The sequence below is a fragment of the Talpa occidentalis genome, unplaced genomic scaffold (assembly GCF_014898055.3).
Source record: "Talpa occidentalis isolate TD23 unplaced genomic scaffold, MPIMG_talOcc4v2.1 talOcc4.2, whole genome shotgun sequence".
NCBI lineage: Eukaryota > Metazoa > Chordata > Mammalia > Eulipotyphla > Talpidae > Talpa > Talpa occidentalis.
Window position 1 is genome coordinate 109,515,596 of NW_023602073.1, and position 23,518 is coordinate 109,539,113.

Sequence of the window (23,518 nt, forward strand, 5' to 3'; positions counted from 1 at the left end):
TTAATATACTCAGAAAGGAATACATCAATTGTTCCTCAAAGCCAAGTCTATGGGAATAATTTTTGTGGTAGATTTTCATTTCTTGGAGATCAATTTAAATTCCCAAAGTACAAAAACAGTCAAAAGGCCAGAAACTGGTAGGAACAGTCACCTTTTGCCCTCCCATTACTTCAAGGGCATAGATACATTATTTCCTTATACTTTTATCTTTTGCCTTTTATCTTTCTTTTTTTTTTTTTTTTTGGTCTCTGTTTTTGCCTGAGAAGCTATTCAAAGGAGTCCCCTTTCGCTCCTAAACCATATGGGTTACTTTTATACTTTGAGATCAATGTCCCAGTCAAAAAGAACAAGACAAATATAAAGGAAACAGCTGATCAGCTTATAGCTTATATGCAATGACCCTCTAAGGACCTTTATTTGTTCACCAAGTACATTCCTTTCTGCAGCACTCCCATAAATCACACTGACATGCCATGAGAATTTTTTTTTTATTTCCTATACTGTCACCATCTTAATAAATTCCTTAGGGACTCCCACTTTTTTTAATGTCTTATATAAGTCTTGAATAAGGGTGAATTCTGTAAATATTAGCTTTTCTCTCAACTAAACTCTTTACATTAGAGTCCACAGTTATGTTTCCTTACTATAAACATTACTTACAATCTTTGTGAGACTTCCAAGTAACTCCTACCTATTTCACAGCCCAACTTTTCTTACTCATATTCTAGTCATCTCCAACACTGAAAACTGCCTTCAAGAGACCAAACTGACTTCACTTCAGACTCAGGTCCTATTCTACCTAGCAATTTAAGTTAAAGAAAATTAGCATTTCCAGTTCTTATTAGAAACAATTTTTCAATGCCTTAAAAATATTCTTACCAAGCAATATAAAATTATACTTAATATAAATATAAAATAAGAGGTATAAATCCAACTGCTTAAACCTAACAGTCTTACTGCTTCATCATCTTTGTTTTGCTTTTCATCTTGTTCTCTATCAGAGTCCCTGTCACTAGCATCATCTTTTTCACTTTGAGAGTCTCTGTTGGTTTCTTCTTCTTCAGACTCACTGCCTTTGTCAGAAACTTCTTCTTCATCTTCTTTCACTGTAGCTTCCTAAAAGAAAAAAGTTACCACAAAATATCTTGATGAGTATATATCATCCTAAGTCCCTGAAGCTAACTTGTTATCATTAAACTAACACAGGGTTGCAATTTCACTATCCATACAGAATTTTTGAAAATTAAACATTCTTATTTATAAATATGTAGAAGGCAGACTGAAAACTAGTATTTGACTTATCTATTGTTGGTTACTGTACTTATTTTTCATAGTTTGTAGAACAAAAATATTTCAACAATTGCTATGATGGTTTATCTTTCAAAAACAACTGTACAATATATTTCATTTAAGGAAAAGAAATGGGAAGTTTATTTAAAAGTACTGCTTTAGGGGCCTCCCCTGGTGGTGCAGCGGCTGAGCGCTGGGCTGCAAATCTGCCCGCAGCCTCTGCAGCACCAGTTTGATCCCCGGGCCCCAGCAAGGGTCCCACATGGCGCGCAGACCTCTCCTGCCACCTGCTGCTCCCCTCAGCAGTGTATTTCGTCTGCCTGTTCTGCTCCCCGCTTTGGCTCTGGTGAATCCTCTCACTCTCCCGTGCTTCTGACTGTACCCAGTGCTTGTATAAATAAATAAACAAATAAATAAATATAAATAAAATCTTTAAAAAAAAAAAGTACTGCTGTAGGAGTTTAATATTTTCTATTACTGATGAGAATATAATATAGTAAGGAAAGAAAATATCCAAGACAAAATACTTAATAGTTCATTTCAAGAAGCAAAAAAAAAAAAAAAAACAAACAAAAAAAAAAAACACCACAAAAAACCCCCAGCAAAGAAAACAGAAGTAAATAGAACAGACCAGGAATCAATTAAAGAGAAAGCAGATATACAATAAGGGAAACTCAAATCCAAAATTTATTTGAAAGGTTATCAGAACTAATAAACCCCAAGACAAGTCCAATCGAAGAGTTAAAAAACAGTACAAATGACCAATACTAGAAATAAGAAACATAACTACAAATCCAAAACATTAAAAAGGAGGAACTTTATGTCAGTAAATCTGAAAACTCAGAGGAAAATGACAAATTCCTTGAGACAATTTACTAAAACCAACACAAGAAAAAAAAAGTAGAATGTTAAAAAAATGGACTCTATAACTAAATATTTTTTTTAGGACTCCAAGTCCAGATGGCTTCCCTAGGAATAATAAGAAACAAATAAGAAACAAATCAATAAGAAACAAATAAGAAACAATAAGAAACAAATCAAACTTTACATAAACTCTTCCAAGAAAAAGAGAGAACAGAATAATTCCTAATGAGACCAGCATAAACTTGATACAAAACCTGGCAAGGGTATTATGACAAATATTCTCTCATAAAAATACAGAGGAATCCAAACCAGTATTAACAAATATAGGTAAATATAAAAAGAAAAAGATACTATATTACAACCAAATGAGTCTGTTCCAGGAAGGCAAGGCTAGTTTAAAAATTTTTAAGGCATCAATGTAGTTCACACTAACTGGTATCTTTACTTCTTCAACATTACACAGAGTTCTAACTAGTATAGTAAGGCAGCTGGCCGGGAGGGAAAAAGGGAGGAAACAAGAGAGAGAGGGAAGAAAGAAGAGGGAGAGGAAGAGAGGGCTGACATAAAGATTAAAAAAAGTAAAACAGCTTTTATTCCCAGATGGCATGATTGTGTAATGGAGAAAATGTTCTTTAAAATGTATAGAAACAGTGATGTCAGTTCATCAAGATTCCTTGATACTGGGTCAATATTTAGAAAGCAATTCTATTTCTGTACACTAACAATAAACACTTAAGAATGGACTTTTTAAAATGTCATTTGCAATAGCACCAGAGAGCATCAAAATACATAGGACTAAATCTAATAAAGATGTGCCATACCTCTGCACTGGTAATTATAAAACACTCCTGAGAAAAATTAAGGAAGATCCAAATTAATGAAGATAAACCATTATTACAAATAAAAACTCATTTGTAACATAAATTCTCCCCATATGGAACCACAAAGTCAACATAATACCAATGAAATTCCAGCAACTTTTTCTGGTGGAAGTTACTGAGCTTATTGTAAAACTTTAGCTGTGAATGCAAATGACCCAAAATAATCAAGATAATTTTGAAGAAGTAAAACAAGAGTTTGAGGATTTACACTACAAAATTTCGAGACTCAGTAAAAAGTTTAGTAAGAAGCTCTAATCATGAAGAGAGTGTGGCACTGGCATAAGAATAAACAAAAAAAGGGCCTCCCTGGTGGCACAGGGGTTAAAGTCTCAGCACTATCAAGCTACCACCAGAGAGCCACTGTGGCAGGAGTTCTATGGGCATGAGTTCAACCAGCATGAGTTCGATCTCTCCCTCAATCTCTGCCTCATGGCACAGCAGACCTCTCCTGTCCTGCCTGCTGCTCCCCTCAGCAGTGTATTTCAACAAGTAGATCTGCTTGTTCTGCTCCCCAGCTCTGGTCTGGTGAATCTTCTCACCCCCTGCCATCTCTGGTCTACACCCCAGTTCTTATATGCATAAATACATAAAAATAAATCTTTAAAAAAAAAGAATAAACAAAAAAAAATAAATGGAATAAACTAGATCTACACATATACCATTATGGTCATTTATTTTACAAACAAATCACCACTGTAATTCAGAGAGGAAACAAAGATCTTTTCAATAAATAAGTGGTCAGGGCCTCCCCTGGTGGCGCAGCAGTTGAGCGCTGGGTTGCGACGCTGCCCGCAGCCTGTGCAGCGCCAGTTCGATCCCCGGCCACTGCCAAGGGTCCCACAAAATAAATAAATAAATAAGTGGTCAAAAATCTCTACCTCACACTATTCACAAAAATTAATTCAAGACATAACATATAATAAATAAAATACTACTACTTCTAGAAGAAAACAGAAAAATATTTTTGTGTCCTAGAGAGATGCAGAAAATGTCTTAAACAAGATACAAAAAGCACTAACCATAACAGAGGGACAAAACAGACTTTATTAAAATTACGAACTATCAAATACTACCATTGAGTGTCAAAAAAAGCCTTCAGAATGTATAAAAGATTCCTACAAATTTATAAAAGAAACAATCCAAAATAAAAGGAGGATATCTAAAGACCAGTAAGAACATGAAAAGGCACTGAATATTAGTTATCAGGTAAATACAAATAAAAACTACACATAGAGATACCACTGTAGATAGACCCATAGTGGCTAAAATAATAAAGACTCATAAAATCAAAAACAAACACTGGTAAGGATATGAAACAATTGGATTCATATTTTACTGGTAATAGCTTAAAATGGTGGAACTTTGGGAAATGGGCTATTTCAATAAATTAAACAGACACCTATTTTCAAAATCCAGCAATTCTGTAGGAACAATATCTAAAAGAATGAATGCCCACAAAATGGCATGTACAAGAGTAAGCATAGCGGCTTTACTTGCAATTGGAAAAAAAAAAAACCCAAAATTCTACCAACCACAGAACAAAAAAACTATGGTATATTCATATAATGGAATGTTTTACACACACACACACGCGCACACACACACACACACACACACAAATGGACTACTGCTACGTGCAATATAGATGAATGCCATGGACATAATACTGAATGAAAGCATAATTTAAATTAAATCCATTTAAGAATTCCACTTAAATGAAGTTAAAGAATAGGCAAAACTAATTGATGGTACTAACAGAATGGGGGCAAAGGTATGGAGCTGGATGGAGGAGTCACTGAGAAGAGAACAAGGGAGCTTTATAGCGTGCTGGTAATGTTATTTATCTTTATCTAGTTATGATGGGTATATCTAGCTCTCTCTATATCTATAGATATAGATTCCTATAAATACATATTCATTTCTATTTGAATATCATATATGAATATGAAACGTCAGGTACCGTACACATATGATTTGAACATTTTGGTGCATGTTATACCTCAATAAAAACAACAGTGATAACAAAAAAACTTACACTCCCAACGACTCCATTTGCCTGCTTTTGTTTCTGCTGCTTTAATTGTGTTAAGGGCACAGGTGCAGGTTTTTTTTTTAAAGGCTTCTTTTTTTTTGATTTAGTAGTTTTCTTGGGTCCTTTACTCTTCTGTTGCCATACTCCTTTTGTCCTACTCTTGTTGTTATCAGCCTGCTGTAAGTCGAAACATATATACACTGAGAAAGTAAAGCAACAGTTTAATTTGGAGTCATAGTAATTTTTATTTTTAATTTATCTTCCCTCCAGGGAGTACTAGTAATTCTCAGATAGAAATGGCTAAACTAAGTATTTTTAGTTTGGTTTAGCTGAAAGCAATGTAAGTCAATTTGAGAACTAAACCAAACATTTCTTTCACCAGGAAAGATAGGTAAGAAAACAAGTATTTACCCCATCATCTGCTGGCTGTTCCTCTGCAGCACAGATAGATTGTTCCTTTTCAAATACTTCCTAGAGGCAGTAAGGAGAAAAATATGAAGTCTATCAACCTATTTATACTACCAGCAAGTTTGTTTTTTTTTTAAACTGATGAAAATTTAAGGTGGGGTGGATGAGACAGGAGACTTTTATCAATTACAAAATAATGTGTGCAAATTTAACATTTAGTACACGAAACCTCAGAAGTTATCTTCTGAAATTTCTCATGTCTCGAATATATAAAAGTTTTCTACTTAAATTTACAAATATGATGACAAGAAATGTAAATTCATTAGTCCAAAATATTTCATAGTTCAAATTTCTTTTATTCTAATAGTAATCAGAAATGACTAATGTCACAGAAATTTGAATATTACATTATTTTCTAACATTAAAACTTCATAAGATCAATATTAGCTTATTCATTATTGTAATGATACTGTTCATTTTATCTATAACTAAAAAGTAAATACCAAGAAAACTCATATATCCTAAAGGCACAGCCCACCTTCTAATCCATTTTAGAGTCAGTACAGAAACTGTAAATTTAGGACTTAAATTCCAATATGAATCCACTAAGATGATAAGTGACATGCATTGTTTAATAAACACTGATATTATTAAAGCTAACAAGTCACAGCAATGATAACTGCTATGGTACAAACTGTTAGCCTAATTCAGGGGTTAGCAAACTAGGCCCATTGGTGCCAATTTTATTGGAACAGAATCACACCATTTGTGTTTTCAGTAACTACTAGAGAGACTGGGTAGCATGTAAAAGCTAAAGTATTTATTTCCCAGACGTCTACTGAAGAAGCTTGCCACCCCTTAGTCTAATTCTATCATCTCTGCTTCATTTCTTCATTAGCTGGGTTCTAATATTTAACTACTCTGAGGTACAGAATCATACAAGAATTGAAAAATAAATACATGTATCCTCTGCTTTTTGAAATTTCACTTACAAAACTTCTCTTTTATTAAAAACCTACATTAGTTTGTTAACCAAAAGTCCAAACAGGATTTTTGCTTTTACAATAAAAGATGAAAAACAAAGTGTTTGGCATTAGTTTTGCAGTAAGCTGTACTAGAGGCAACGTGTAACCCAACAGCAAGGGTAGTCCACCAAGTGCCTTCTCCAGGTGATGAAATAGTTAACATCTCTACAGCACTTTACAAATTAAGAATTATACCCATATTACCTTTTTGTGTTATAGGCCATTAACAAATGACCAAAAATTCACCTATTATCCAAGATATTTTTTGTGTGTGAAAAATTATAAAAATTGATTTAAAATTTTAAAACAGCTAGTAGAACTTGCAAAAATTAGATTTTGCTGTTATAGCAGCTTTGACTTTGAAAATGACTTAAAATAAGAAAAATATAAAACCTTTAACACAGCTCTTAAAGCATAAAAATACAAGTAGGTTACTTACTGCCATTGTTTGCCTTGTCAATTTAACCAACACTGTAACTAAGGACCCTACTGTGATGTTGTTGCTATCTTCATCATCCAATACTGTAACATGAAAGGAAAAAAAAAAGCTCCATGTCAATATAAACAACAAAACTTATCCAAATCAATTAGGTGCACTTCAGTATTTCCAACATGCCATATGTTAAATTTACTCAATAAAAATTAAGTTATTGACTACTCTGTATAAGGTTTTCCAAAGGACTAAGTTAATCCTTAAAATAGTTTTACGGGGGCGGGAAGGGATAAATAGCTTTTTAAAGCAACAATATTGTTATTTCCACTTTAAAGAAGCTGATGGTTCAGCAATAAAATAAAATGTCCAAGGTAACATAGCTCTACTACATTCCCAAGTTTTCAAACCTAGGCCTTTTAAAACAAAGCATGACTGAGGACTGCCATACCATAGCCATACCATGCTTAGTGATATTCAGAAGGACTGTCACTCTATTAAGCTGTACAAACATTACACTCACAAGATTTTACCTGTATGTTCAATGCCTATCTGTCATAATAAAATAATTAAAACTAGTATTCCAAGCCACATTATAGAGATTTATTTTTTAAGGCAAGAACTTCAAAATACTTAAATTAAAAAACACCTTAAAATATTTTCTGTGAAGTTTTTAGAATTGTTTAGTTTTTTAAAGCCATCTGTTAATCTGTTAAAGTTGCCAAATGTCTATTAATAAAATAAACCTAATATTAAAATAAATAACATTAAAATGAAATTTTAAAGTTTAAAAAATCAATATATCATCACACACACAACAGTATATTTCTACAGATTTCATCTGTAAGTTTCTTCATGTATTTATTTTTGCCTACATGTTTTTCTAAATTTACTACTTATTTTACACAGATTTAGACTACATACTAGTCTGGCCTGTCTAACATATCACCATCGGAAAAGAATGGTCTCCAACAACTTAAAAGTGCTCTCTCCTCCATTACTACCTGCAAGGTGTGACAGCTGGGCATCAAGAAAGGGTACAATAGCTCTTCTTTACCTGGAAGTCTTCATTATCTCAAGTCAAATCTGAACTACCTATTCATCAACACAACATTGTTGTATGTGCATGAGCACTATGATTTAATAGCTGTTATCAATGTCACTGCCACCTGACACTTTCCAATGAAGAACGAGTCTATAAAAGTTCTCTTATAGGGCCTCCCCTGGTGGCACAGCGGTTGAGCGCTGGGCTGCGAGGCTGCCTGCAGCCTCTGCAGCGCCAGTTCGTTCCCCGGCCGCCGGCAAGGGTCACTCTCTTTCTCACACACACACACACAAAAGTTCTCTTATAATATGTAGTCTCTAAACAATGTAGGCAAAGAGATCCACCATCCCCAGCACTAGATGAAGCAGTTATCTCTTTCCCACTTCTATACTTCTACTCTCCCTCCATTACTATACCACTCATGTTACACATTTAGATAGCACTGTAAAAATGTAAAATAAATGGTTTATACAAGACACTTTAGAATGGAACACACTGTAATATTTCCCAAGGGTATTACATACTCACCTGACTTATAATAGGAGAATCTCTTCTAACATTCATTTTTATAAGCAGGACATAATTTTCACATTCTCAATTATATCAAAAAGTATTAAGTTTCAGACTAATTTTTATTTAGTTTCTGATTAGCTCAGTATGGTCCTGAATGAAGCTTAGGTTAGTGTTTTTAAAGTCTGAAAACTCAGGGAGACTCACAAGGAAATCCCAACACCTTACCAAATCATCCCACAACTTTTTAGTAGTTGTGCCCTACACTCCAGAGAAAAATTGAACCCTTTCTTTTTCAAACACATCAAGTCTCAGGGAACCATTTATCTTGTCTCAATTCCCATTAGAATAAAAACTCTTATGACATAAGCTTTGTCTTACCACTGCTTTCCCATCACCAAGAAGAATGAGTGTCACTCCAATTATTTATTGAATGAACAAATGGACAATGTCTGTGTCATTCACTTAACACTTAGTCTGTTTCCTTGTTTTTAATCCTATCTTTATGTCCTATTTCCCCAACTAGACTATAAAGACCTTTAAAAACAGAAACCATCCCTAATATATTTTTACATTCTTGGTCCCACAATAATGTTCTCACAACAGTTAACTCAGTAAATGTCACAGTTCAGAACAATGTCACCATGAAGGAATGGAGCACACAATCTCTAACTCTGTCACTGTCCTAAAATAGTATTATTTCTCTATTAAAATGGAAGTCACAAGATAATTATATAGGGAGAAAAATAATCTCTGTTTTTACTTGACAGACATAAATGTAGAGAGTTAAGTCTAGATAAACACATTAAATGTGGCAGAGAACATGGTAATTTTTAAGGTTTCATTAACATAAATAAGTCAGGTTTTTAAGAATTCATTTTAGAACTAACTAGCTATTTCTTTCACACTAACAACACATACTTCAAATGTCTTTCATTACATCTGAAAATCTCTTTTATCTCTTTTCATTGAAAAGTTATCATTGAAAATTGAACTACAGAACAAAAGTCTTAAACTTAATCCCATTATGAGGATAATAAAAGTAAAACTATCAATGTTCTCAAAATTGCCAAGCATACATCATTTTACTTCATAACAAATCTGTAAGTAAACTACAGTTCCATATAGTCTAATTAAAGTTATGTTATTAAATAAAATGTTTTGAAAACCATGAATCAAATAAACAAGAGCCAATCTATCAAAGGGAAGTGATGTTCAAGAGGGAAACCTCCCACTTACCCTGTGATTTTATGTCCATAGTAACATAAGGGAAACTCCCAAGGACAGCCATAACCTCTTCATATTTTTCATCTTCAAGGAAGTGTAGTAGATTGTTACGATCTGATTCTTTTAAACTCACCAAATCCTGAATTGTCTTAATTTTGTACTAAATTTTTAAAAAGAGAAAGAAATGAAATCCCTAGTCATAAAACTTTTCATAAAAGGAAAATTAACATGTTTACTACTATAAAATCTAGCAACTTTTAGAAAAATGTTAAAATTACATACATTTTAAAGCAGAAAATACAACTGTATTTCAAGGCCTTCTTTTTTTTTTTTAATTTAAATTTTATTTTTATATTCCCCATACAATTACAACCCCCTTATTTTGACCCCAAGCCCTCCTTTCCCCGCCCCCCACCTCCCATAGAGTGTCTCTGGTTCATAGTTGTTTGTTGATTTTGATATTTTCTTTCTTATAGTTGTTCTTTTTCCTTGCCCCTTATTTAAGTTTTCTAGATTCCTGCTATGAGTGAGACCATCCGGTATTTTTCTTTTTCTTTCTGGCTTATTTCGCTGAGCATGATCCCTTCCAGCTCCATCCATGTTCCTGCAAATTGCATGTGTTTTATCTTTTTTGAATGCTGAGTAATATTCCATGGTGTATATGTTCCACATCTTCTTGATCCAGTCATCTATTTTTGGGCATTTGGGTTGTTTCCAAAGCTTAGCTATTGTAAACAGTGCTGCTATAAACATAGGGGTGCAGGTTCTCTTTGGAATTGATGTTTCTGTGTCCTTTGGGTAAATACCTAAGAGTGGAATTGCTGGATCCTATGGAAGCTCTATGTTTAGTAGGTCAAGAAATCTCCACACAGCTCTCCATAGTGGTTGGACCAGTTTGCACTCCCACCAACAGTGCAGGAGAGTTCCTTTTTCTCCACAACCTCGCCAACATTTGTTGTTGCTAGTTTTTTTAATATGTGCCATTCTCACTGGTGTGAGATGGTATCTCATGGTAGTTTTGATTTGCATTTCCCTGATTACAAGTGATGTTGAACATTTTTTCATATGCCTGTTGGCCATTTGCATTTCCTCTTCAGAGAAGTTTCTTTTTAGCTTTTCTGCCCATTTTTTGACTGGATTATTTTCTTTGTTTTTGTTGAGTCTCATCAGCTCTTTGTAGATTTCTGTGATCAGTCCTTTATCATCAAGGCCTTCTTTCTAAGAAAACCTGAGTTTGGGATTTTTTACTACAAAATTAATTAAGACTTTTTTTAAGTTAAAAAAAATTAAGTTAGAGGGGGAAAAAAGGAGTATATTCATATCAAATCCTGGGCCAATCAAGGACCATAGTCATTTGGTGTGCTTTAGTTTATTGATCTTATTTTCACTTTTTAATAACTAAAAACTAAGAATATGAATTTATCTTCAAGTACAACTATACCCTTTGGATTTTACTATGCAATAGTCTCATTTTTGTATTTTCTAAATATATTATATATTATTGCAGTAATAGTCATCTTGGCTAAAAGGTTATTTAGGCGTGTTCTTTAATTTCCAGATTTTGATACTAGTTACCAACTTCACTTTCCTAGGCAGGGATTATTAGGTCATGAGGCAAGTGAAATGCCCACTTTGGATTCTGAAAGTTTTTGATTATGACTTAAAATAAGATCAAATTAATAAAAGTAACAGTTGAAAGGACAGAGAACGCTCATGCAAAAATCTAATGTACTTACTAATTCTACCTTAATATAATAAGAAATCCAGGGTCTACCTTCTGCCCACTTTGTCTACTATATGAAAAGTAAAGTTTAAAATTCTACCAAAATTATAAAATCATTCCATCTTTTCCTTATATTTCCTCAAGTTTTTTAATAGATATTTATACATGTCTGCTATATCTTAAGATTCATTACCATGTCTTTACAAATGTTTATTTTCTAAATAAGAATTATCCTTATTTCAGCTACTTGTTTTTTGACTGCTTCACTGTTTTTGTTCACAATTAACCAACAAACCATTACACAACCTTTAAGCCACAAATAGAATGAAATAAAAACAGACAGTTTTATCTTCACTTAGTATGTTTATTTTTGGTAATACAGAAAACAAAGTGTAAATTAATAAACAGTTATTGTCAAAGAGCAAAACCATTTGTGGGGTTAAAATATTATAAATCAATTACCTCATCAAGAAAATGTTAATAGGACCACTTGAGAGAGATTTATAATGTCCTTAACATTCTAAGTCTAAGAGATTCATACCAACCAATTCTAGAAAACGTCTCATATAAGTGACATGACAAACTGCTAAAACTGATTTTAAAGTAACAAAGAATTACCTTTTTATGATTGGAAACCCTCCTAAGATTGTCCTCTTCAATGTGAGGGAGTTGCAGAAGGGGAGATTTAAATTGTTGAAGGCCTTGTACAGCCATCTGGGAAAGTTTCATGCAGTTTTCTAGAGATGCCAAAGTTGGAGCACGAAACTCCCTTTCTTAGAAAGAACAGGAAGAAAAGAAAGAACAGAGCTGGACTTTTTATATGTTAAGAAGTAAACAATTCATTACAAAAACAAGATTCATGCAAACATCCTTACCACCTCAGATTTTAAGACCACACTGTTGCTTTCCCTTTAAAAATTACTAAAATACTAAAAAAATACAAACTAGGTCAAATGCACATTATCTAGCATCAATCACTGGTTTAACAGAAAAATTCTATCACTTACAAAACCAGTAGATGACCAGACATTATTATCAAGACCATAGGGACACCATGCTAAGAACTGACATCATCTGTCACAACAAACCACAGTCACTATCTCCTTTTTTAAGGGTCTCCCTCTCCATTACTGATCATAAACTCCCCCATTCTTTTCCTTCATACAAAAAACATGGAATGTCAGGTGAACCATTATTATATAACTTAAAAGAATTATTTCAAGCTCATTGTTAAAATACAGAATAACTGAATTCTGAAATGTTCAGAGAAAGGAAAAGGATATTTTAAATATCTGCAAATAATAAACTATAAAAAATTAAAAATTAAATTCAAAAATATAATGAGTCGTGGCAAGACTTTATATAATGGAAAATGTAGAAGGAAAACCATAAACAAAATTGGAAAAGCTGTATAGACAGAATGACAGTAAGCACCCATATATGTTAAAACCACTAAGTATAATCTAAATATGCTTGCAAGAAAAAGTACAGCAAAATTATGTTTGCTCCTTACCTTCACGGGTCCGGGCCATTATTATCAGTTGGCAAATTACATTAACCATTTCTTGAAGTAGAGCAGGGCATTTTTTCAGCATAAATTGCTGATCTACAAAACAATAAAAAAAAATAACTTGAAACAAGTCATTTTACTTTTATAATTAAAAGACTAAATTTAAATTGTCCCACAAATATTTCACGACTCAGAATTTTACATCAATAGTTTTTCCATAGCAATACTAAGTCAAAAACTAGTCAGAAAAACCTAGCTCAAATAAGATGTTTCAAAAGTAAATTTTTGTTACGGTGTTGCACTTGAAAATTGACTCCCTATCTCTTTTTTGGGAAAAATCACAAAATTTAACTTAATCCTAATCTTACTGTATTTAAAAGGCTTAAGAGTTTTCTTCTTGTGTACTTAAGATTCATATAATTATAGGTAAGTCCAAAGACTAACAAGACTGACAATAAATACCAACCTACCAACCTAAATGTGGAGAGAAGTAGGTAGAGGAGGAGGAGAAAGGAGTCTGGGAAGACTCTTGGTTAAATATTTAGACTGTTCACTGGGGTTGGTATTCAACCTAAAAATAGTACTTCTTCATTCCATCATAAGCATCCTATCACTAATTGCTAAGCATCAAAGTAGTTTTGTTTTCAGAGGCATACTTAGGGAAAGTGGGGTCATTCAGAAAGAACATTTATCCCCTAAGGATAGTAACTTTCTTTTAAAACTTCAATTGAAATAATGCAAGTGAAGAAAAGGTGACACTCAAATCGATGACACTGCCATAAATTCTGCATCCCAATACACTGCTTTTCTTTTATGTAGATTATGCAGCTTCAAAGTTTAAACAGACATTTGACTGGTACCACTCCTGGATGGTAGTGGTGATGGAATAAATTGAGATATTTGCTTTGAAATCCATTTTTATCCTTCTCCCAAAACTCACAAAATCCCTTTTTACAAGTCATTAGAAAGTATACTTTACAAGTATAATGTGCAATTAACCAAACATTCTTATAAAGTACTCTCTCACCTTGAAATACTAAATTTCAAGATCTACCAAAACATCTGACTTATTTAAACCTTCACACTATTTGTGAAATAACTATGTAGCATATAGACTTCTTTTAAAAGGTCCTTGAGCAATTATTTGATTAAGCAAAAAAGAACAGAGACAAAAACACAACACAAAGACAACAACAACTAATTAAATCTGTTCCTTTTGTACCAATAAAACCCTGCACATATTAGAATCACAAATACCTTCTTCAAGAGTCTCAGGAATTTTCATTCTAGCAAGATGAGAGAGTAAAAGAACTCTGGCCTTCAGGCTATATGGACAGGTGAGTGGAGGCTCATTCTTCTTCAAATTAATGCTACCAATTTCTCTGATTAGCTAGAGTAAATAAAATAATTATTTAAAAAATATACACTTAAAAAGTATTAACTTTTAATACTTTAATGTATTTGGGAGATAGGACTAACCTGGGGTATTAGAATATTATCTGTTGGTCTACTTGTGGCATCTTTATTGTATTGAGGATCAAATTCAGAGGCTCCAGCCAAAACCATTATAAGACCTAAGAAAGTAAAAGAAATATGAAGGGAAGTAAATAAATTTGCTCCCATTAATTTCCTCTCCTAAGACATTTCATTAATTCTATACCAAGGCAGTTTTTGATCACGTATACTGCTAAAATCATCTGAATACTAGTAACCAAGTATTAATTCATCCCATCGAAAAACTCATTTTTTAAATGTGTACAGTGTTACCTATTACAAGTAAAAAGAAATCTATATCAAATTAAGGACTCCAGAGTAACTGCAGTCATTAAAATCACTTCAAATATATCTATTTGTAGACCTAAGCTTGTGTCCAACAGAAGTTTTCTATAGAGCATTAAGTATTCCATGTGATGTTAATAACTGTTATGTAAACCAACGAGACACTACAACTAATAAGGCCAAGAAATAATGGGTTAAAAACTTTTAGGTTTCTTCAATGCCTGACTTCTCAGCTTTGTGAAAACTAAAATACACTGTAATATACAGAAAATTTTATTAAGGAGCCCTGGAGGGTTTTGGGGAAATGGTATTCATTGAAATACACATAATTCATAGCCAATATATTAGCATTAGTTATGATAGCTTATACAAGCTGTGTAAGGACTAGCACTATAGTCATCACCTGACAGCAGGAATTATATACATGTATTTTCACCAAAAGCAGGTACAGCTGTTAAGTGTATATACTCTAGTTTCCACTTGCTAGCTAAATGACCAAGGGCAATATTCCTCTCTGTGGGCCTCAGTTTCTTCATACGTGTGTAACAGAAAGTAAGCACACTAGTGCATGAGCTACTACTACTCTCAAATATTTTCAGGAAATGAACTCTTGCTAATACAGCTACATAAATGTTGTCAACACTAGAATAACCAAGAATATATAACCAAACTGAACAATGATTTTCTGGCAAAATTGTGCAGGGTTAAGTACCAATCTCTGAAGTGAAACAGAAATCAAGATCACTGATTTAAAAAAAAAAAAAAAAACATTAAAACAGATTACAAATACGAAACATTTTCATAATGCAATAAATTTCTATATTGTTATTTTAATCCAGCATAAGGAAGCATGATGTGTGTGCATAAGATAAAATAACACTCACTCATTATGCGGCATGAACTGTTCATTCCTCAGAAACATAAGGTCTGTTCACATGGTCATATGATCCTAGAGTCTCTTTCTCATTACCAAGAAAGTTAGTAAAACTGACAAATTCAAATTATAGAAAAGTCCATTTAGGTATTGGAATAAATATGTACACTCCAATGAGGCACAATTTAAAATATATGCCTTCATATTTATTTTTAAGGAGGGAATGGAAGATATTTAAGATTTCTGCAGAGCAGTAATTCTGAACAGCCTTAGATATTCCAGTGATAAAACTTACAATTAACTTTTGGGGCCTTATGACATCAAATATTTAGGATGGTACTTTATTTTCATAAGAAATTTTGCAATAAATTCTGAGAATGAAATATGTTCTCAATTTTCTCTCAAAATACCCAAAACCTGTGCTTATTTTACTGAGGTTAACACTGTATATAATGTACTAAATTAGGGTTGAGGAACCAGACTGCCTGGGTTCAAGCTCTGTGACTTATGTATCCTGGGCTCAATTTTCTCATCTATAAAATATGCTTAAAAACAGCACTTAAGAGGACAAGGCAAAGACTAAATGATCTAAAACATATACAGTACTTTATAATAACTGGGACATCAAACACTCAAAAAATGTTAGCAACTAGCATTATTACAATATTAGCCCACATGAAGGTTTACCATAAAATTTCTGATATAAAATAAAATTTCTGAAATTTCATAAACTATATATATATAAATTATATATATATATATATATATATATATATCAGAGACTAAGTAAATGGGAATAAGAAATACAGATCAAGAAAAGTGGTAGAGGGGCCTCCCCGGTGGCGCAGGGGTTGAGCGCTGGGCTGCGAAGCTGCCCACAGCCTCTGCAGCGCCGGTTCGATCCCCGGCTGCTCCCCGGACCCCGGAGGAGGGTCCCACATGGTGCGCAGACCTCTCCTGCCGCCCGCTGCTCCCCTCAGCAGTGTACTTCGGTCCTTCTGCCTGCTCTGCTCCCCGCTCTGGCTCTGGTGGATTCTCTCACCCTCCCGTGCTTCTGACTGTACCCAGTGCTTGTATAAATAAATATAAAAATAAAAATAAATCTTTAAAAAAAAAAAAAAAAAATTTAAAAAAAAAAAAATTAAAAAAAAAAAATTAAAAAAGAAAAGTGGTAGAGTATAGCATTTCCCGCAGTTTTAGTTATAACTGAGTGCAAAACTGTAAAAAGGAATTTCATATCACCTCCACATAAATGACTCAGAAAATGATCTAACATTGCAGTTACTTAAATTTACTTACGTTTCATATCCATATTTCGGGTTTTATAAACAAAATATGTATAAATCTGTGTTGTGCGTATTAGAATCTGGTCCCCACTGTAGCGTATTGAACGATACCACCAAGAGCCCTAAAAACACAAAGTTAAACATAAAAACTATAATAAATGTTAAATTTTATGCAGAATACATTTATGGTCAAAATTTTCAAAATATTCATAAATCAATAAATAAACCTAAGCTGTAAAACAAATGCCTTTAACAGGTATTTCATATTACTTACTTTGCAGATATTTATGATCCCTGAAGTCTAAAACACCAACCTACCTCACTACACGTAAGATTACAACACTTAAGTTTAAACTAAAAATTATTTGAAAACAAAATAGAAACAACCCATTACTGTGAGCAACAGGCTAGTTCCTGACACATAGCACGTCTTTAATAAATAAATAAGTTTAGGAGCAATTTTCAGCTAACACCTTGATTCACATTATTCTATGACTGGATCCTCACAAAACAATTCTATGAAGTCAAGATAAGTTAATCGTTAGCCTCATAACAGTACTCAGAGGGACTATAAGATCAGAAAGAATACCACTAGTCAAAAGGTAAAAAAACAGTAAAATCATAATCTCTATAGTCTTTCCATATTAAGTTACTAAGAATGTTCTCTATGGTGTGCACGTAATACATAAAGCAAAAAAGGTCCCAAAACAATACACACAGTATACACTTCTTCTAAAAATGTGTATGTACATACATAATGCACAGAAAAATATTTGAAAAGGAAAACACCAAACACAGCAATGATTGTCATCAACAGAGAAATGGAGTTGAGGGAAGATTTTTATTTTAAACTCTAAATACACCTGTTTAATCTTAGTTGTGTATAACTTCAAGATAGGGAGTAGATATCCTTTAACATATTCCAGTGATATCATCTTTAAAAGACCTTTAAAGTATAGTTGATATAAGATTAAGTCAAGAATTAATGGATTATATTCTAGTACAAATTACAATCTTAAAGGAATTCACCAAATTAAGCCACAATTCTCTTTCTAAATAAATGTTAATAAAAGAACTAGAACTTACCACAACAACTGGAAGGATAACCATGAATGCCAATCCATACACAAGTAAAACCTAGAAATGAAAAAAGAACAAAATGATTACCTTCATCAGGGAAATGGTAACATCACCTATGAACACTAACTTCCAGGCATATGATGGACGAGCCACTATAAAAAGTACTCTTCATGTATTTCTCTTGTTTAATTCTCATTATCAAACTCTATGGGGAAGGTATCATTATTATTTTCTTTTGCAGATAAGGAGCCTGTAGCACATATGTGTTTCATAAGCTTGTCCCAGGTCACACAGCTAGTAAGTGGTAGAGCAGAGAGGCAGTCTACTTATCTAGAGGCCATGCTCTTATCCATTATACTAAATTAACTTTTAATTTGCTATATACTGATATGCTATTGATAACAGCTCATTTTATATATTATTTATAACTGAATTATAAATTTTTATTAATTATATAAATTTGAATGAATAAAAACCGGAATCCATAAAGCCTATAATCCATATAGTCTACAACAGGGACCTGCCAGACAGGTACTTGCATATCCACTATATCCACACCTTGCCAAGTAGTTATTGCTTTCATAGTAAATGACAGAAGCCTGGTTCCTTTGCCTAAGTACCAAGGGGCTACTTCATAATACCCTGTTTGCAAGTAATTTCTATCTACTGGTCTTAAATTTTTCTCCTATTGCTGGAACCCCAAACCTGAGAGCTAATTATCCTTTTTTTTTAGTCTTTTAGAGTACTCCTGAACTCTAAAACATACTGATATATAGCAATTATGATAAACACACTGATATATAGCAATTATTGAACCTTCAAGATAATGATTACTAATCTGCCATAAAATAATACCTAATAGCCACATTATAGTTACAGACTGCATGGATTTTGACTTTCATTTTTTCAAAGAAACATTTCTAGATCATTATTTTCAAGAAAGGAAGCAGGAAATCATCTATTCCTGAACAATAAGTTAAGATAACTGTGATGTTTTAAAGTTGCAGCATCTATCACTGATTGAAAGCTAATATCCTACCATAGTCTGATGTTCAATTGCCTTGTGAATTATCATATGGAATATATGCCATTAATTTAGCAAACATTAAAATTAAGTTAGCCTATGTATAAATATGAATGATAATTTAAACTTTGAGTACTACTTAGAATAGAGGTAAATTTCATTAAAAAAAGGTAGTTCCCTAAACCCCAAAGTTAGAATCCAAACTGAAACCACTTCCAAAATAAATCACCACAGCTGTAAGGCTTTAAAACTACATTTAGAATAGACTGCCCAAAACCCCCAAACTAATACAGGTTTGCCCCATTATCTGTGAAAGTATAGAACAAAATGTATACCCACACACACATACACATGGTAGGTTTTCTGGAGAGGCCTGGGAATGCTCAAAATCTTTTTCATATAAATTAGTGGCAATAATGTTCCCAGATGTGACCGAAACATGTACCAAATCATACCAATAAGGCAAAGTTCTACTTTTCAATTCTTTTCTCCATTACTGTATAAGCAGTTTTCACAAATACACAGCTAAAATAATAACAATATACCAATTTCTTTGTAATAGTTCTCTTTATATTACCAAAATATGTCAACCACATTATAATGTGTTCTTTATAATTGACTCACCAAAATTGAATTTTTCTGGTCAACTATCCAAGCTGGCAAGGCAATTCCAAAGCTCGTGGCTAAAATAGGAAGAGTATATGTTGTTTGTTGAGTCCTCATATCCAGTTTATTTATTTATATGCCCCAATTTTGCCTCTCCCCCCCAAAGTCCTGAGAAAGATTGCCTAATTATATGTCCCCATTACACAGAATATGGTTCACATCTGAAATTTCAAATTTTTTCATTAGAGGTAGGAAAAAACCCTGTCTATACAAATTCCTTCCAGAAAAATCTAAATTCTTGGTATGTCTTGAGGTTATGCAAATACCATGAATATGTGAGAAAATATTTAAAGTCAGTAGAAAAGCTTATTTTTTCACTCAATTTTATCAACTAACTGGAAATGATGAATAATGATACTGATCACTCTTTCTTGCCAAATCAATCTAAGTTTTATCTTTTAAACTAGCTTCTACAAAGAAAAACAAAATAAAAATGAAAAGGAACTAAATTCCCATAACTAAGTCCTATTCCCTGTGGCTATAATTTTACTATTCATACACCCTACAAATGCAAATATTCTTTCCAATCTGGTTAGCAATTTCACATTACTATGCACAACCCAGTATTCTACTAATCAACACTTAACACACCTTGAGGTCCATCTGGATTGCCAAACTCTTCCCAATTTTTCCGGGACTCTTCATCAGTTAAACTAGCATAAAATAACAAAGTTGAATGATTAGAAATTCAACTCTGAAAAAGTACTTCTGTATGCAAACTCCATTAACTAACCAACTCATTTCTTAAAGATATTAATTCTAAAGAATCAGGAAAAACCTCTCAGAAATCAAGGGGATAAAGGAACAACAAGAAATTCTGCATTAGCAGAAAATGCTAACTATTGAGAGCCTTGATACAAATTCCTGGCTGGTTTGTGACTTCTCAAATTTAGCTGGCTCAAGTCAGAAGAAACTTTTACATTTTCTGAGAAGAAAAGGAGGGTTATAGGTGAATTTATTTTCTCATAGTTTCCAAAATTTCTTCAATGAGCATGATAAATAATACAGAATGATAGCTCTTTCCAAAACTGGTACCACATCTGCAAGGTTCAAATGAACAAGACCTGTAAAAACTCCACTGCTGTGGAGAAGATCATTTGCAGTGTGCTAAGATCCCAATTTTCTTCTAAGCCAACTGCCAGTGGGACTAGGAAAACACCTGCTAAGACAATAGCTTCCTAACACAAACAACATGAAAGTGACAATGATTTTTTTTAAACATATGATAAATATAACTTCCTACATGGCTAATGGCTTAAGGCACAAAGTAAGAGTGGTTTTATTACAGGAATAGGGATAGATACTTAAAAAATTTAAAAGAAAATTTCAATTCATCAAAAACTTTTAATGTTAAGGAGAATGGAAATCACACCCCCACACACAAAATGACCAATAGTATGACAGAAAAGACATTTTTGCAAACTAAATGGCAAGATTATGTTTATGTCCAAATTAATTTTAGCTACATTTCTATCTCCCAGAACACATGCACTTAAGATGCAATGTAACTTCTATTCAACAAAGCTCCCAGTTGAAAGGGACAATGCAGAAGTACATTTTTTAAATAGTTAAAACTAAAAGTACACATTTTCAATGATCTCAAAATATTTAGAACACACTGATTTGATTATTTATGAAAACATGTGTTTTGACATCTTTAATCCCTTATCCAACTCTACCTCCACTTATACAATCTGACTGAAGCCACAGGAAAATATAGGAGCAAAAAATACTAGAGGTTGCATATTGCTATAAGGAGTGGTATACTATGATTCTTTTCTTCTAAGGGAGAAATGTTTCTAAATATATTTCACCCTGGCTTCCCCCACACAATTATCCAAGTTATCCAGAGCTTTAGCTATTATTTCTGTCAAAAGCCTGTCTTTTAATCAGATTGTTTTTCTTTTTTTTAAATTTTTTTTTATTTTTTACATCATTGTTCATTTTTAAACAATATTTGCTTCTCCCCACCCCCTCAGGTGTAGTCCCCACAGAGTTCCCTTCACCAATGCACCTGTGCACCATCACCTCAGTCCCCTGTGCTCCTCCCTCCCTCTTTCCCTCTCATCCCTCTCTCTCCTCCTCCCCTGCAGTAGGTCTCTGATTTATAATTGTCCATTTTTGTTTTGTTGTGTTTTCCCCAACATAATTCCACCCCTTCTGACTTCCTGATGATGGCAGCACAATACTGCTCTGTTCTCTATACAATGACCTCAGATTTTGCAAAATAAAACACTACTCACATCATAGAAAACATAGGATTTTTCAACCTGCACACATACATGCACACCCATGGTTATAATTCCATTACGTAATTCATTTAACCAAGTTGCACAAGCACTATGTCAGAAACACCATGTTGTATACTCAAATAAAGGAACTAACTTTTCAAAGAGTCAGGTAAGAAAGCAACCCAATTTTTATTTTTATATGTCACTCCTAATAGAATACTTTAAGGCTATGTGATTTTAGTATAATTCACATCTAATAAATTTAAACAAAACCAATAATTCTAACATAATTTTTAAAACTGAATATAAAGTTTCTTAAACATTGTATTTCTTAATTTGGGGGAGGTGGCAGACTATGTCATAGATCCTATTACAAATATGTAAAACCTATATCCCTTTTGCCCTGGAAAAAAAAAAAAACACATTTATAAATATATATAAATCCAATACACAACTTTAAGGATCCCAGATTATAAATCCTGATCTAGAGAATACTTCAACTAAATTGTATGTGAGTGACCCTGAGTTGGCTATGCAGAGTTAAGTACATGTTTCCTTTGTAGGAACATATGAAAACACATTCATAAAAATTGAAATAACTTTAAGATAACATCAGTTAAAATCTAGTATGAAGCAGGAGGAGTACCCAGCTTGTTTCTTAAAATGAGCATAAAGGAAGAGAAAATATCCTGGGTAACTAAACTAAATTTTAAAAGATTTTGTAGATTAAAGCCTAGAACTTTATGCCAAATGTTGAGTTTAACAAGAACTTCAATTCTATCACTCAGAACTTGTTTTTAGTAAATGCACACCTTTATATAATCTAGTTATACTTGTGCCAATTTGCAAGTTCTCAGTTATGGGTCCTCTTCACTGCCTGACAGACCATTTTACATACAAAATATTCTCTATCTTCATTCATGTAACCCACATAAAACCAAAGCTAGATATTATTCTTCTGCAGTTTTTGAATAGTGACCATATGTCACAATGAATCAAATTTCTAGCAACCTGAGAACAAAATCATGAACTTGAAAATGTTACAATACCTGAAAACTGAGGGGAGAAGGGAATAACTGCTCCAAAAGTACTAAAATTAAAGGTACTAATTAAATAATTTTCATTATCTGACTTCCTCTGGAAATCTTCAGTTCTTAAATTACCTGAAGACAGCAACTAAGGCACAGCAATTCTTGTGTAACAAGAGTAAATGCTTGAAGGAGACATGCTGAGAAAAGGGGGAAAGAAGACACCAACAGAAAGACATCAATCTGGAGGACATCTGTTGTGCAGAAAATAAAATATAGTGCATACTTCAGAAGCTCCTGAAGGCACTGTTTTAGTATAGAATCATATTCATATAGATAATAAGTGGTCCAAAAAACTGGAAGAGACACAGCCAACATATTTTACTAATAAGCACAATAACATTCCCCAAAAACTTTTTTCATTCAACATGTCAGTTTCTCAGTTCGCTACCATGTTTGAATATCCTATAATTTACTTGTATTTTTTAAATTAGCTCACAAAATTACAGATCACTGAGTCCTCAAAACAGACATCTTATCTGTTTTTTTACTCTTTAACATAATGATTGTGTAGGGATATACCTCTTACAAGATCTAAAGAATCC

General features: G+C 33.0%; 1 protein-coding gene across 1 annotated transcript in view; it reads right to left on the bottom strand.

Moving 5' to 3' along the window:
• Nucleotides 1-23,518, bottom strand: part of SEC63 (SEC63 homolog, protein translocation regulator) — a 64,194-nt gene that overhangs the window by 9,514 nt on the left and 31,162 nt on the right. Inside the window, exons 5-17 of the mRNA XM_037520178.2 lie at nt 20,246-20,307; nt 19,613-19,671; nt 17,971-18,021; nt 16,898-17,006; nt 14,425-14,519; nt 14,203-14,335; nt 12,949-13,041; nt 12,054-12,208; nt 9,725-9,872; nt 6,940-7,022; nt 5,479-5,538; nt 5,071-5,244; nt 958-1,116 (exon numbers count right to left, since the gene is read on the bottom strand). Coding sequence (XP_037376075.1) covers nt 958-1,116; nt 5,071-5,244; nt 5,479-5,538; nt 6,940-7,022; nt 9,725-9,872; nt 12,054-12,208; nt 12,949-13,041; nt 14,203-14,335; nt 14,425-14,519; nt 16,898-17,006; nt 17,971-18,021; nt 19,613-19,671; nt 20,246-20,307 — 1,381 coding nt within the window. The remainder of the gene's footprint in view (nt 1-957; nt 1,117-5,070; nt 5,245-5,478; nt 5,539-6,939; nt 7,023-9,724; nt 9,873-12,053; nt 12,209-12,948; nt 13,042-14,202; nt 14,336-14,424; nt 14,520-16,897; nt 17,007-17,970; nt 18,022-19,612; nt 19,672-20,245; nt 20,308-23,518) is intronic.